General features: G+C 41.9%; 1 protein-coding gene across 4 annotated transcripts in view; it reads right to left on the bottom strand.

Moving 5' to 3' along the window:
- The window catches only part of hectd1 (HECT domain containing 1), a 116,081-nt gene extending 99,001 nt beyond the window's left edge, over positions 1-17,080 (bottom strand). For all 4 annotated transcript variants that reach the window (XM_068039349.1, XM_068039353.1, XM_068039351.1 and 1 more), the window contains exons 1-2: positions 16,892-17,080; positions 15,937-16,200 (exon numbers count right to left, since the gene is read on the bottom strand). In XM_068039349.1, coding sequence (XP_067895450.1) covers positions 15,937-16,076 — 140 coding nt within the window. In that variant the 5' untranslated portion in view covers positions 16,077-16,200; positions 16,892-17,080. The remainder of the gene's footprint in view (positions 1-15,936; positions 16,201-16,891) is intronic.
- Between the last annotated feature and the right edge of the window lie 456 nt (positions 17,081-17,536).

Raw genomic sequence — 17,536 nt, 5'->3', positions numbered from 1 at the left:
AAACATAAGACTCACCAGCTACCCACTTGTTACTGGGTATTAATACTTATTAACTTTTTTAAACTCCAGTTAAGATTCAGTCCCTAAGCAGCAAATACTCACCAGACAATCAACTCACCGCTTTCCTGTGATGTCACGGTTTGATTCTTTTTCCCTCTTTTTCAAAATCCGGAATGTAGAGGTTGTTGGTTCCTCACAGGTCCGCTGGTGCTGCCACCGCTCCCAACTCCCTCCAGGTAAGGGGCTGGACAGAGTGGATCAGAAGGACCTATTCCCCTTTGCAGAGAGATCAATAATCGGGGTACAGATTTAAACTTCTTTTGGGCCTCCTTATCTCGAGAGACAATGGATACGCGCCTGGAGGTGGTCAGTGGTTTGTGAAGCAGCGCCTGGAGTGGCTATAAATGCCAATTCTGGAGTGACAGGCTCTTCCACAGGTGCTGCAGAGAAATTTGTTTGTTGGGGCTGTTGCACAGTTGGCTCTCCCCTTGCGCCTCTGTCTTTTTTCCTGCCAACTACTAAGTCTCTTCGACTCGCCACAATTTAGCCCTGTCTTTATGGCTGCCCGCCAGCTCTGGCGAATGCTGGCAACTGACTCCCACGACTTGTGATCAATGTCACACGATTTCATGTCGCGTTTGCAGACGTCTTTATAACGGAGACATGGACGGCCGGTGGGTCTGATACCAGTGGCGAGCTCGCTGTACAATGTGTCTTTGGGGATCCTGCCATCTTCCATGCGGCTCACATGGCCAAGCCATCTCAAGCGCCGCTGACTCAGTAGTGTGTATAAGCTGGGGATGTTGGCCGCTTCAAGGACTTCTGTATTTAAACTAATAGGTAGAAAAGATTAAAAGGGAGTTGAAGAAGAACTTTTTCAGCTCGAGGCTGGCATGGGTCTGGAACTCACTGCCTGAAAGTGCAGTAGAAACAGAAATCCTCATTGCATTTAAAAAGACTTAGATATAGTGTGGGGTCCCTTTAAACTTTTTTGCGTGGCAACTTTAATGGGCCGACTTGGATGCAGCCGATGCAAGAATTTTCATGTTGCTGTGCAGCCATGGGCTTAGACAGAACATTGCTGGGAGCCAATGAGTCAGAGAGGCTAAGATCTTACATTCCTACCTTCCCACTTCTATAACCAGGATTTCTACAGGCTACCACTTCAGAAAACTGTCACCCCAAAGCCAGTTTATGCGAAAGTTACAGAAATAATCACATATACAACATTCCAGGAGCTTTACATTGTTTGGTAGAATCTTAAAGCTAAACAGAAGCATGGCTAAAGTGAATAATTTGGAAACTTAATTTTTTGGCCAAGGCACATCTTGTTGATTCAGTTTCAAATCCATCAATTGCTGTACATTCTTCAGGCAACCTACCTAGAATGATTCAGTCTAACTCAAGGAGGAATTTTGAGTTACAGCAATTAAATTGTCTTGGAAGCCAAAATTCTCCTGGCTGTTTCAGAATACAATGCATGTTAAATGTCAATGCATGTACAATGCTGACAAATGGTTAGTGCAATACTCCTCATTAATAAGTGGCAATGGGTGAGGGTCTGCAGAACATTTTCTGGGCCACTGCAATCAGCAAAGTCCAATTTTCAATTTCTGGGCCCTGCCAAGTTAGTTGCTATCGACCACCTAAGCTAATAATAGCCATTTAAACCAGGAGGTCACATAGAAACAGATTGGTTCCAGTGCAGGAGGTGGTCATTTGATCCATCATGTCTGCACTGGCTCTCTGAAAGAGCAATTCACTTCGTGCCATTCCCCCGCCTTCTCCCCATAACCCTGCACATTCTGCCTTTTAATACAAGTCTAATTCCCTTTTGAATGCTTCAATTGAACCTGCCTCCACCACACTCTCAGGCAGCGCATTCTAGACCTTAACCACTCACGGCGTGAAAAAGTTTTTCCTCAGGTCTCTTTTGCTTCTCTTACCCATTACTTTAATTCTGTGCCCTCTCATTCTCAATCCTTTCACGAGTGGGAACAGTTCTCTCTATCTACTCTGAGATTGGCTCAGTCTTGTCTCAGAGTCAGAAGATTTTGGGTCAGGGTTCTATTCATAACTTCAGCAAAAAGAAATCTAAGCTAACATTTCACTGCAGTATTGTATACAGATGAGATGCTGAACCAAGGCTCTACCTGTATGTTCAAGTGGATGTCGCATCACCCTCGAACAGGCAGGTGGACACTCTTCCAATGTCAAGGCTCATATTAATCCCTCAGCCAACACCTCCAAAATTGATTAACTGGTCACTTGCTGTCTGTGGGACTCGTGCACGAAAACAGGCTGCCTTATTTCCCTCCATAATAATGAGGATACTTCAATAATTGTTAATTGGCTATGAAACACAATAGGATGTCTTGAGGACATGAAATACACCATATAATTGCAGGCTGTTTATATGCCAGACACTGGGCTGCCCATTTCTTATTGGTTGGGATTTATTGTAAAGGCAGAGAACAAAAATTTTGATGTAAACGTATTTTGATCTTTGGATATATAAAGTATAAAAGCAGAGGTCTTTAGGATAAAGAAATTAAAGGGAACCTTGCCAAATTGGTCTCTCTTAACACAAAGACATACTCTATGTTACTGTCCCCAGAACTGTGTTTCCAGACACAGATAGATGTACAGTATTTCCAGACGAGTGTCTAGAAGGGAAAAGGGGCATGATTTTCAAGACTGCATCTATTTCATCATGCCTTGGAATATGATTTGACAACAGTGGTGCACACCTATAAAGTTAAGTTTCCATTTAGTATAGGCAGGGCTGAATTTCTTCAGGCTGTCTAATATTGTTTCTTGATGCTTTATGCTGTTTTGTGAAACCTCTGAAACCCGTAGAAAGTAGTAACAGTATTTTTGACAACTTGAACAGGAGGCACACATCTGAAGTAAATTAAATACTGCAAGAAATCAACCACTGATATGAAAAACAAACATCTACCAAAAACAAGAGAAACATACATGAAATAAAAATAAAAACAGAAAACACTGGAAATACTCAGCAGGTCTGCTGGCATTGTGGAGAGAAAAAACATTGTTAATGTTTCAGGTCTGTGACGTTGCATGTTTCTTTGCTGGTTTGTTTTTTTTCCTCTCATTTCTCTGTTTCTTTCACTTGGAATTCGGAAGGCAGCTATCCTGCCTTTCATACCACCTCGAGGCACATCATGTTTTTTTTTACTTGTCCTATTACCACTCCCTTTGGCCTTGCAACATGAAACCTTTGTCATTTAAGCTCTCCTATCCTCCACCCTATTACAGACCATCCCCTTTCGTTCTTCTCCCCACCCTCTCCCCTTTCACTTGCTCAGAACCTATTACATTTCTAACTTTTCACAGTTCTGACGAAAGATCACAGACTCCAAACATTAACTCTGTTTCTCACTCCACAGATGCTGCCAGACCTACTGAGTATTTCCAGCATTTTCTGTTTTTATTTCAGATTTCCAGCATCCGCAATATTTTGCTTTTGTATCAGAGGCATTCATTAATTATTACTTGGCCTTTGGTTGGAAAGTTTAGTTTAGTTTAGAGATACAGCACTGAAACAGGCCCTTCGGCCCACCGAGTCGGTGCCGACCATCAACCACCCATTTATACTAATCCTACACTAATTCCATATTACTACCACATCCCCACCTGTCCACAGGCCTCCAATCGCAAAAACAACCCTCATCCATCACCCTCTGCCTCCTGCCACTAAGCCAATTTTGAATCCAATTTGCCAAATTACCCTGGATCCCATAGGCTTTTACTTCCTTAACCAATCACCCATGCGGGACCTTATCAAAAGCCTTACTGAAGTCCATGTAGACTACATCAACTGCTTTACCCTCATCTACAACTCTAGAAACCTCCTCGAAAAATTCAAACAAATTTGTTAGACACGATCTCCCCCTGACAAAGCCATGCTGACTATTCCTGATTAATCCCTGCCTCTCCAAATGGAGATTAATCCTGTCCCTCAGAATTTTTTCCAATAATTTCCCTATCACTGATGTTAGACTCACCGGCCTGTAATTACCTGATTTATCCCTGCTACCCTTCTTGAATAATGGTACCACATTCGCTGTCTTCCAATCATCTGGTACCTCTCCTGTGGCCAAAGAGGATCTGAAAATTTAAGTCAGAGCCCACGCTATCTCCTCCCTTGCCTCACATAGCAGCCTGGGATACATCTCATCTGGGACTGGGGATTTATCCACCTTTAAGCCCGCTAATACAGCTAATACTTCCTCCTTTTCAATGCTAATTTGATCAAGTATATCACAATCCCCTTCCCTGATCACTACACCTACATTGTCCCTCTCCATAGTGAACACAGATGAAAAGTAATCGTTCAAAACCTCATGTCCTCCGGCTCCACACACACATTGCCTCTTTGATCCCTAATGGGCCCCACTCTTTCCCTGGTTATCTTCTTACCCCTAACATACTTATAAAACACCTTTGGATTTTCCTTTATCTTGTCTGCCAGTGATTTTTCATGCCCCCTCTTCGCTCTCCTAATTACTTTTTTTTTTTAAGTACTCCCCTACACTTTCTATACTCCTCTAGGGCCTCTGCTGTTTTCAGCGCTCTGAATCTGCCGTACGCCTCCTTTTTTTTCCTTATCCAATCCTCTATATCCCTTGACATCCAGAGTTCCCTTGATCGGTTGGTCCTACTCTTGACCTTTACAGGAACATGCTGCACCTGAACCCTCACAATTTCCCTTCTAAATGACTTTCACTGGTCTGATGTAGACTTTCCTATAAGAAGTTGCTCCCAGTTCACTTTGGCCAGATCCTGTTTTATCATATTGAAATCTGCCTTCCCCCAATTCAGTACTCTTATTTCCGGACCCTCTATGTCCTTTTCCATAACAACCTTAAATCTTAGAGTTATGGTCACTATCCCCAAAATGCTCCCCCACTGCCACTTCTACCACTTGTCCGGCTTCATTCCCTAGAATTAAGTCCAATACCGCTCCTCCTCTTGTAGGACTCTCTACGTGGTGGCTCAAAAAGCTCTCCTGAATATCTAAAGAAGGATATACTTACCTTGGAGGCATTACAGCAAATGTTCACTAGATTAGTTCCTGGGATTAGAGGGTTGTCCTAGGATGAGAAGCTGAGTAAATTGGGTCTATACTCTCTGGAGTTCAGAAGAATGAGAGGCGATCTCATTGAAACATGCAAGATTCTGAAGAGCTTCACAGGGTAGACACTGTTACTTCTCCTAGCTGGGGAATCGAGAGCATGGGCACAATCCCAGGATAAGGGGTCGATCATTTAGGACTGTGATGAGGAGAAATTACTTCATTCAAGAGGGTTGTGATCTTTGGAAATCTCGACTTCGAAGGGTTGTGGATGCTCTATCATTAAGCAAATCAAGGCTGAGATAGACAGATTTTTGGCCTCCCTAGGAATCAAGGGATACAGGAGCAGACGGGAAGGTACAGTTGATCAGGCATGATCGTATTGAATGGTAGAGCAGGCTTGAGGGGTCATTTGGTCTACTCCTGCTCCTATTTATGTTCTTATTGTCATGCAGGCCCCCACCTACCAAGAATGAGGCAGTTTAATTTTGCCACATGGACATGAAATTTCAAATTGTCGCTGGGAAGAGAAGGCCTGTTACAAGGACTGCCAGACCTTGACTGGAAAAGAACATTTACATACTAACAGACATTAGACAGGGAAGCGCATTCCATTCCTTATGATACAATACACAGAGCCAAGACGTGGTCAGACCAACTAATCACATGACTAACCTGCTTGGCAGCCTGGGGGTTTCTGAATTGTACAGTTTGAACTGAGAGCCTGCAGAAAGCAGCATGCTCCTAGACTGAAGACCTCCTGTCTGTCTGCTCCCATCTCTTTCTCACAAGCCTCTTAATCCACTGAAGACACATGAACCCTGAGAGATGAGTCTCTTACAGCGAACAAGTTTAAGAAGAATATTGGGCCCCAACAAAAAGCAACATCTACCTACAATCAAGGGCTCTGCAGTGAGCTCGAAGAACCGTAACAACTCTTCAGATATTGCCTCATATCTTTCCACTTCATTTTTCTTCTGCTCTTTTCGATCTCTATTTGCACGGGTGTATCACGTATGCATGCTAGCATGGGCAGGTCATGTATCCTTAGGCATTAATGAGTTTAAATAAATTTAAACTTTTCTTCTTTAAACCTAAGAAAGTCCATTTGTACTGGTTTCTTTGCCTTATAATTGGAAAGCAGTGAACAAGGATTCACCAAGGAGGAGTTAAAAAAACATGGTGTATTTAAAATTAAACCCTGTTACAGTAAGACCAGGTGAAGGCTGAAAGGGAATCCTAGACCTCTTTCTCACCTGGTCGTAACATTACATTCAAGCACGTGAAGCAATTTAAAAATATCTGGTGCTCATAACAATCATGACAGCGCTTTACACTGTACTTCAAACATAGAAAATAGGAGGAGGCGGCAATTCGGCCCTTCAAACCTGCTCCGCCATTCATTATGATCATGGCTGATCATACAACTCAGTAACCTGTTCCCGCTTTCACCCCATACCCTTTGATCCTATTCGACCCAAGAGCTATATCTAACTCCTTCTTGAAAACATACAATGTTTTGGCCTCAACTGCTTTCTGTGGTAGCGAATTCCACAGGCTCACCAGTCTCTGGGTGAAGAAATTTCTCCTCAGTCCTGAAAGATTTATCCCGTATCCTTAGACTGTGCCCCCTGGTTCTGGACTCCCCCACCAATGGGAACATCCTTCCTGCATCTACCCTGTCGTCCTGTTAGAAACCTATAAAATTCTAACAGTTCCATGAGATCCCCCCTCACTCTTCTGAACTCCAGCGAATATAATCCTAACTGACTCAATCTCTCCTCATATGTCAGTCCCGCCATCCCAGGAATCAGTCTGGTAAACCTTTGCTGCACTCCTCAGATAAGGAGACCAAAACTGCACACAATATTCCAGGTGTGGCCTCACCAAGGCCCTGTATAATTGCAGCAAGACATCCCTACTCCTGTACTCAAATCCTCTCACTATGAAGGCCAACATACCATTTGCCTTTTTTTAAACCACCTGTTGGACCTGCATGCTTACCTTCAGCGACTGGTGTACGAGAACACCCAGGTCTCGTTGCATATTCCCCTCTCTGTTTATAGCCATTCAGATCATAATCTGTCTTCCTGTTTTTGCTACCAAAGTGGATAACCTCACATTTATCCACATTATACTGCATCTGCCATGCATTTGCCCACTCACTCAACTTGTCCAAATCACCCTGAAGCCTCTCTGCATCCTCCTCACAACTCACCCTCCCACCCAGTTTTGTGTCATCTGCAAATTTGGAGATATTACATTTAGTTCCCTCATCTAAATCATTAATATATATTGTGAATAGCTGGGGTCTAGCACCGATCCCTGGGGTACCCCACTAGTCACTGCCTGCCATTCGTAAAAAGACCCATTTATCCCTACTCTTTGTTTCCTGTCTGCCAACCAATTTTCTATCCATTGCAATACACCACCCCCAATCCCATGTGCTTTAATTTTACATGCTAATCTCTTAAGTGTTCCAAATTCATTACAATACTTGCAAAATGGGTGGGTGGGGTCACAATGCTGATATCAACAGCCTCAATTTGTTTTTTTGAACAATGCAAGATGGGCCTTGTTGCTTTCTCAGCTTACAAAACAAATGCAGCTTAGCTCCCAATTAACATCCAACACTAAAATGCTCACCTTCATCTGCTTGGCACTTATTGCTCAGGATATCCTGGGCAATGTAGTGAACACATACTTTTCTCAGAATATTCATTCAACAGATCAGTTTATATTTCTGAAGTACTCATAGTTCCAACTCAGAATCAATAACAGAGCATAAATTGTGCACGATTCAAGGATCGAAGAGCTTTCTGCTGAAAATATTTACCTGCCCTATAGACAAGAGTTTTGCTCAGCATCAACTTTTAAAAACAGTATGTGCAGCAGAGTAAATGTGCTTTTGTATACAACACTCAGCCTACTAAGGAGAGGGCGGCTATTGAAATCTCTTAGTATTGAAACATCACCTCTTGTTTCCAGGCCAATACACCCACAATTCAGAGTTGAGCCAGATTTTTCTTTGCTAGGGGTGTGAGAGGGGAACAATGGCTGGCTGTTGATGTGCACAAAACCACAATCCTATCTTCAATTCCTTCCGAGGAGAATTCTAAGTTCCAACAAAGTAAGTTTGTGAACATCTCTGTCCTACACTAAAAATAATTCAAATGCACACCACAAAACCTAAATTGTGTTGCATCCATTCAAATTCACTGAGTCTTTGAAACTTACAACACAGAAAGGGGCCATTTGGCACATCGTGCCTGTGCTGGCTCTTTGAAACAGCAGTCATGCTTTGTCCCACACCCCTACTTTTTGTCCCTATCTCTATAAGCTCCACATCTTCAAGTACTCGTCCAATACCCTTTTAAAATAACTTATGGAATCATCTTCCACCACCTTTTAACGGGAGAGAATTGCAGAACCATACAACTCAGTGAAAAAAAATTCTCATCTCTCAATCTTATGCCAATCAGCATCTTGAAAACCTACATCAGGTCACCTCTTAAACTTCTCTGTTGCAAGAACAGTCCTACCTTTCCCATCTCTCATCATAATTAAAGTCCTCCATCTTTGGTAACATCCTCGTGAACCTCCGCTCTACCTTTTTCTAAGGCCTTTACATCTTAACTAAAATGAGGTGTCCAGAACGGTCAACAATATTCCCGCTGAGGCCTAACCAGCGATTGTAAAGTATTAGCATGACCTCTTTGCTTTTATATTCTATGCATCGATTTATAAACCCAAGTAACTCTCATGCTTTTGTAACCACCTTATCAACTTACCCTGCCACCTTTCAGGATTTCTGAATATGGACAAGAAATCTCTGTTCATCTACACTTTACAAAATCATGCAATTTATAGAACACTGTCTTTCCGCATTAGTCCTCCCCTTTCTTGAACAGTGGGATAACATTATCAGCCCACCAGTCCTCTAGGACTACTCCTGTATCCAATGAAGATTGTAACCGATGCCTCTGCTATTTCTACCTTGCTCCTTCAACAAACTAGGATGCATTCAATCCAAACAGATGGCTTGAATTTTCAGCAATTGTAATCTTTTTAATAAGTCTTCTCTATTACTATCCTGTTCATAACTTCCTTCTCTTTTAGTGTAATTTCCACATCATGCTTCCTTTGTAAAGACAGTTGCAAAATACTCATTTAATACTCAGCCATGTTCTCTGCCTCTACATGAAGTCCTTAATAGGCCCAACATTTTCCCTAGCTAGCCTCTTACACTATGTTTATAAAATGTTTTAGGGTTCAATTTAATGTTGCCAGCCAATTTGTTCTCATAACCTCTCTTTATCGCATGTATTAATTTCTTCAATTGCTCCTGTACTTCCCATAATCATCTTGTTATTAACAATCTTGCTCCTGACATTTGTCATCAGCCTTTTTCTGTCTTATTTTATATTTTGTTTCCTTTATCATCCAGGGTGCATTAGCTTTGTATGCTCTACTTTTCCTTTCAAAGGACTATGTTTCATTTTTACCTAAACTACCTCTTCCCTGAATGTCTTCCATTGCTCCATTACTGCTTTACCCTGCAATTGCACTGTCCACTCCAACTTAAATCATTGAAATTAGCTCTTTCCCAGTTGATCATTTTTACCTTTGATATTTTCTGGCTTCTTGCCATAATTACTCCAAACCAAATTATGTTGGGGCCACTGTGAGCTCCTGTAACACCTTCCATATTCCAAGCTAATATTCAAGAAAAAGCACGATACAAAATCTGTCGATGCTTCCATAACTTATCTGCAACTGACACAATTCATCATGAACTACCCCAAATTGTTTCCATTAGCATTTGAATCTAGTTATCTTGCTCATCACCACAGGCCACATACAAACAACTAAATATGCATTTGGAAGTTGTGCCGCAGATAGAAATTCCCACTTTGCTAATACTATTCGAATATCTTTCACTTCTCCAATTGCATTCCAAAATCAACCTTAAAACACTGTGAAGTAAAACATAGATCCGTTTTACAAATTTGGGATTACTAATTTGAATAGAATTTTAAATTTGCACTGGCTTGCACACTGAGGTTGCCTTGTACTTAAAGCCACAGGGAAGACCAATCAGAAAGGCGAAATTTAAACCTGTGTATTGTAATTGAAAATACTCAAACTTTAGAATTAGATTAGAAACATTTCCAAGCACAATACACAAGTAATGTATTTTACCAAAGCTTTTATCTTGTATGTCAAGTTTGAGAGCACATTGTCAAAACACTCTTCATGTGTTAGGATCCAGTGGGTTGGCAGTACATTTGGAATAGGGAGACCTGGTCTTCTACACATTTGATAAAGAAGGGCTTTACATTCAAAATCAGCCCCAACAAGCCTACTGGTGACAAACAACAGCATTATTACCTTATTTGCCGCTGCAACTTGAGTAAATTGGATTCAGTCTGCTGCAGACATTGCAATAGGATTCAACTCATATGGTGGGGGCTCCCTATTCACAGAATTCTGTAGTCCTGGGTAAGCGCTCCAACAAAATAAATTAGCTTAGCGTGTCTGACTTTCCCAAGGAATAGAGAGTGCTGCACTGTCAGGAGTGCCATCTTTCGGATGAGATGTTAGACTGGAGGCCCCATCTATCCTCTGAGGCAAATGTAAAAGATCCCATGACACTATTGGGAAGGAGAGCAGGGGAGTCTTCCCTGGTGTCTTGGCCAATATTCATCTCTCAACCAACATCAATAAAACATCATCTGGTCATGATCACATTGCTGTTTGTGGAAGTATGTGTGCAAATCTGCTGCTTTTTCTACATTACAACAGTGACTGCATTTCAAAAGGACTACAATGGGTGTAAAGTGCTTTGGGAAATCCTGAGGTCATGAAAGGCACCATTTTAATGAATGTTCTATCCCTACCTGTCCACAACAAGGCCTTTCATTCAATGGTAAATCACAAGACCCACAAAAATCTGCACCTGTTCTGTCATGCATTTCCGAAAGATTGAATGTTTATGGTTACGATTGCTGTCAACAGAAAATATTTTATGAACACCCTGGTTGGCATTCTGAATTATCAAACACAGTTGCTGCTGACAATATATTTCAACTGTAATGTCCCCCACATCATTTTAAAAAATCTTACCAACTGACAGTCCACACAAGCAGCACTGTGAACAGTGAAGGTGCCTGTGATCTGTTCCATCAAATCCATCCATTCACTCAAGGACATTATTTCTCACTTCTGAGTGGCGATGCGGCAAAGAAAAACTGCCAGCCAAAGGAATACCAAATTTGGAAATATCTGACATGCAGAATGTCAATAACATTGATCAATTTAAATCCTCAATGTTCTATAAAATTGAACTAGAGACATCAGTGCACATCCATTCTCATTTGTGATATGACTGAGTTCAGTTTTTGACTCCCAATTGGATGAAGTGTCAGGTGCTGAGTTTCATTGTGATGAGAGAGCCAATGTAATTGAAATATACCTGTGTCAACCAGCTGCATCTGTATTCTATTCTGCTGTAACTATTTACACCTCCCCTGGATTCATTTTTTGATTCCTGTATTTGTCTCATCAACACCTCTTTTTGCCTTGTACCATCATCACTTTTGACATGTAATCACCTCTGTCCTCCACTAACAGACCTTTCCTTTGTGTTCTTTCAGTCAGGGATGATTTTTTTTTTTAAAAGAGGAAAATCACAATGGGACAATTTGTAATTTCATTCCAGTCAGCTCAGGAAAAATGTTGGCAATAGTCCAGGAACATGTCATCCATCTACTTTGTGAAGAGAGGCTAAACAGGGAGTCAAATACAAAAGGCAAACATATCACAGCTCCAGAGCAAAAGTTGGGCCACAGTAATGTCATCCACCTGGTTTTCATTGTTCTTTCAGTATTAGAAAAACAAAATTGAAACAACTCAAAACAGGTCAGTGAATCATTAAAATGTTATTTTTGACTCATTCGAATGGCCTTGGAGTGAGTTCAAAAACTTGTCAACATTGATCACAAAGCACCCAAAAGGATAGATGTTTTCAACAGAAATAATATTCAGATAATATTCACCTGAAGAGGTGGTAGAGGCAGGAACCCTCACAACATTTAAGGAGTATTTAGATGAGCACTTGAAATGCCATAGCATACTAGGCTATGGGCCAAGTGCAGGAAAATGGAATTAGAATAGTTAGATGCTTGATGGTCGGCACAGACACGATGGGCCGAAGGGCCTGTTTCTGTGCTGTCTAACTCTATGACTCTAAGTTGTCAATATTGATTATTCTTCAAAGATCTAGAACAGTGAAGTAAAATGCTGATTAAACTTTAAAACTGTTGAATCTATAGTACAACATACAATTAAATAGCATATTTAATGTGGAAAAATGTCAGCAAGCACTTCAGAAGTGCAAGGAAAAGAATGGACACTCAGCTCAAACATACGAATTAGGATCAGGAGTAGGTCACTTAGCCCCTCGAGCCTGCTCCGCCATTCAATAAGATCGTGGCTGATTTAATTGTAACCTCAACTCCACATTCCCGCCTACCCCCAATAACCTTTCACTCTGTTGCTTATCAAGAATCTATCTACCTCTGCCTTAAAAATATTTAAGGACTCTGCTCCCACTGCCTTTTAAGGAAGAGTGTTCCAAAGATTCATGACCCTCAGAGAAAAAATTCTCCTCATCGCTACCTTAAATAGGCAACCCCTTCTTTTTAAAATAGTAACACCTAGTTCTAGACTCTCCCACAAGGCGAAACATCTTTTCCACATCCACCCTGCCAAGATCCCTCAGGATCTTGTATGTTTCTATCAAGTCACCTCTTACTCTTCTAAACTCCAGCGGATACAAGCCTAGCCTGTCCAACCATTCCTCATAAGACAAACCGCCCATTCCAGGTATTAGTCTAGTAATATAAACAAGAAATACTGGAAATACTCAGCAGGTCTGGCAACATCTGTGCAGAGAGAAGCAGAGTTAATGTTTCAGGTCAGTGATCAGAATTAGTCTAGTAAACCTTCTCTGAACTGCTTCCAACGCATTTACATCCTTCCTTTAATAGATAACAATACTGTACCTAGGACTCCAGATGTGATCTCACCAATGCCCTGTATAAATGAATCATTACCTCTCTACTTTTGTATTCAATTCCCCTCGCAACAAATGATAACATTCTATTAGCTTTCCTAACTACTTGCTGTACCTGCATACTAACCTTTTGTGATTCATGCATTAGGATACCCAGATCCCTCTGCATCTCAGAGCTCTGCAATCTTTCACCATTTAGATAATATGCTTCTTCTTCATTCTTCCTGCCCAAATGGACAATTTCACATTTTCCCACATTTTACTCCATTTGCCAGATCTTTGCCCACTCACTTAACCTATCTATATCCCTTTGTAGCCTCATGTCCTCTTCACAACTTACTTTCCCACTTTGTGTCATCAGCAAATTCAGCAACTATATCTTGGGTCCCTTAGTCCAAGTCATTTATATAAATTCTAAAAAGTTAAGGCCCCAACACTGATCCTTCTGGCACACCACTCATTACATCCCGCCAACCAGAAAATGACTCATTTATGCCTACTCTGTTTGCTGTTAGCTAGCCAATCATCTAGCCATGCCAATGTTACCCCTACACAATGAGCTTTATTTTCTGCAATAACCTTTGATGTGGCACCTTATCAAATGCCTTCTGGAAAGTTAAGTACAATACATCCACCAGTTCCCCTTTATCCACAGCAAATGTTACTTCTTCAAAGAACTTCAATAAATTGGTTAAACATGATTTCCCTTTCACAAAACCATGTTGACTCTGCCTGATTACCTTGAATTTTTCTAACTGCCCTGCTATAAAGTCTTTAATAATAGCTTCTAACATTTTCCCAATGACAGATGTTAAGCTAACTGGCCTCAAGGAAGAGATTCCAAAAGCTTAGCCAAAAAGAAAAGGGGAAAATCAGTGATTTTAACAGAGTATGAAAACATATAGATGCAAATATACAAAAAGGGAGAAATCAATCATGAAATGCAATTCACTAGGCTGTGCTGTCTTGGAGATAAAGTAAGCATTGATAAGGTCTCATGACTTCTGTTAAAATCAGTGCTTTTCCGCTTTTCGGCGAAGCTTTTGTAATCTCTTCCTTGACACCAGTTAGTTGTCATATGGAAAATGTCAGAAGCTATTATTAATGATGTTATAGCAGGGCACTTTGAAAAATTCAAGGTAACCAGGCAGAGTCAACAAGGATTCAACATGAATTGCATTCCCCAACATTTAGTCCTAAATCCTGGGCGAGGCAAGAGAAAATATTTGTCACTTTCAGAAAAAATGCAGGGCAATTTCATCGTAGATACCCAGGTAGGTAGAAAGGACCATCATGCATTTATACAATACCTGCCATATTCTCGAAGTGCGTCACAGCCAATGAAGTACCTTTGAAGTGTTTTGGAAAGCAAAGCAGCCAATTTCAGCACAGCAAGATCCACTAAAAGTAATGACATAAGTAACCACATAATATGTTTTTCTGGTTTTAGTTGAGGGATAAACGTAGGCCAAAAGACCGAGAACTTCGCTTCAAATGGTTCCACTAGAATTTTTTTACATGCACTTGAGGAGATCAATGGGGCCTTAGTTTAACTTCTCAGTGCAACAATTCCTCAGTACCACACTGGAATGTCAGGCTATTATGTGCTCAGATCTCTGGAGTTGGACATAAATCTTAGACTTAGAGCCTGAATACTGAGCCAAGGATGACAAGTTTTTTTCCTCTCCCTTCATGTTCATTACCTTCGCTGCCAGTTCTTCTTGAATGTCACTTTCTGACAAAGATGTACTGTGCTTTTTCACATCATGTGACAGAAAAAGGCAACTGCAAGATTGCACTCAATAGTGCAAATCACAGCTGTCTCTCAAAGGCAATTTTAAAACATTTTCACATAGATAACACTTCTGCAAATGACGATATGCTTGCAGCAATTTCACACAGGTGAGATACAGCACATCTATTCCTCAGTAAAGCCCTTTTGTTAATTGTCCTTGACGTTCATCGGTGTGGTCTTCAGAGTAACAGCAATGGATGGTAAGAAAACTTCAAAAGCTACCCTGAAAATATTGTGTGCGTCTGTACTGCCAGAAAGTTCACAATCCCAAGCTTTCTGATTGATTCAATACAGAATCACAACTGACTTTTAAAAACACAACCACTCCTACCAAAATTTCTAATATATCCACAAGAATCCCAACTTTCAAGTTATTAGCTAAGTAGACCACACATCACTCATTGCTGTTCACACTTCCAAGACAACTCATGACTACCCTCAGTCTCCTGACAGCTTTCAACCTCCCCAGATTGCAGACCATGAACAATGCCACTGCAGGCATATTAGTATTTTTTAAATACAAAACATGTTGGGACTTTGTTCGGGGCCATCGGAATGCAGATCTGAAACACTGTCAAATGCCTGGGTACTTTATAGCCTTGAAATAAAAGCAAAATACTGCAGATGCTGGAAATACTCAGGAGGTCTGGCAGCATCTGTGGAGAGAGCAGCAGAGTTGACGTTTCAGGTTGGTGACCTTTCATCAGAATCACCGACCTGAAACGTTAACTCTGCTTCTTTCTCCACAGATGCTGCCAGACCTGAATATTTCCAGCATTTCTTGTTTTTACCTTATAGCCTTGTTGTGTCCCCTAATACGTCCCTTACACAAATATGATTTACAAACTACCGAGAAAGGAATACATTTTTAAAATAAAATCAGCTTCAACTTAAGTTTGGGATCCAGTAAAAGTCAACAGAAAACAAAACAATCTCAAAATCCACAGTGTAATTTTGACTTACGTTTCAAAACAACGGTCCACATTGTCGGACATCAGAAGTAACATACACAGCTGCTCCAATGCTATGAGCTGCATGTCCCTTTCGTCCCCCTGGCCCATTTGTAGCCATTCCAACAATGTATCAGGATCCACATCGGCCATGGTGAGACCGCTTCAAAATCTAAATCTTTTTCCCCAATGTTCTTTCTCCTCGAGCTGAGGTGGATTAAGAAAGTCACCGGAAAAAGACAAGATTGCCGTGTTTCCACAACTGGACCGAATGAACCTGATCAAAAGGGAAGTAAATGTTAACAGATGTCGTTCCTCTGTAACTGCTTTGTAGTTCGGTGCATCAATTCTCCCAAATTGAAGTGTTTGAAAAACCAGACGGCAGTTTTCACCCGAAATGAATGCACTCTCTCCCCCCCACCCCAATCCCATCCCATCCCCCAAGGTTGTTAGTCCGGAGCCGCCATTGAACAAACAGATTCGGCCTAAAGCCGATTGCATTCCTGCTTTAATCGGATACCCGAAGACCAGGCTTCTGGAGGTCTCCTCGACATCGAGCAGACACACCGGCCCGGCCTAGCCCGCTCCCGAGGCCGCTGGAAGGTCGTGGCTGACGGGCCGATTTATAGGTTTAAAAAACATGAGTCACGCGAGCGGCTTCACCTCCCCACAGACACACAAAGAGTCCGGCCCGGAGCAAGCATTACCCGGCGGGCCTGCTGCCTCCCACAGCCCTTTAACTGGCCGCTACTCGGTGGCGTCGAGGTCAACGGGCAATTCCTCCGCCGAACGGCCGCGCCGACCTCATTCACTCCCACACTAGGCCTCGAGAAGCCTGCGGCTAAATTTTGACCCGCAGCCCGTAGGCCGAGCGTGATCGGGTCGGCTGCCTGTGGCAAGAAATTCCGCCATCCCGGCCTGAAAGCCATTCGCTCCCCTTGCAACGCGGCATTTTCCGCCTCACTCACCGGCTCTCGGGACTTCTCTATCCGCGGCTCAGGGGCAGAGCGGCTTGAGGAGAATCGCGGCTCCGCATCCTCCACACTGACCGAGTATTGGGCGTAGTAGCCGGGTCGAGCAGGCTGAGAAAAGCAGCTGATCCTGCGGCCGGCCCGAAGCTCTGGGCACGGAATGCAGAGAGGGAGGAGCGTCGGGTTCCTTCTCCTTCACCCAGGGAGCGACACGAAAATACCATCATCGCCCACAAGCGTCAAACGTTGTGCGTTTCTTCGTTTGTGTATATTTAATCTTAGATAAAAATAACATTTAACTTTCCTTTGAAATACATCGTAGGAGAATATAGAAGTCACATTTTAACTGGTGAATTAGTTTCATTGCTCTAGTTATGCAAACGATGAAGATTTGTTACTTAACATATTAATTTAGATTTGAGGTGGTGTAAAATGGTGTGGTTGTTCTACAGTTTTTCTTTGGTTCTGTTTGTAAAAAGTGAGAGTTTCACGTTCCCTGCAATTAACGTGGGTTTTGAGTACAAATGGGAGGATCCCACCTCACTATTTTGAAGGAAAGCAGAAGAGTTATCCCCAATATTTATCCATTAAATCAACACAACAAAAACGATAAGTCATTATCACATTGCTGTTTGTGGGAGC

The sequence above is a fragment of the Heterodontus francisci genome, chromosome 9, assembly GCF_036365525.1.
Source record: "Heterodontus francisci isolate sHetFra1 chromosome 9, sHetFra1.hap1, whole genome shotgun sequence".
Taxonomy (NCBI): Eukaryota; Metazoa; Chordata; class Chondrichthyes; order Heterodontiformes; family Heterodontidae; genus Heterodontus; species Heterodontus francisci.
The sequence above is the reverse complement of the archived record's forward strand: the minus strand, read 5'-3'. Positions and strand labels throughout refer to the sequence as shown.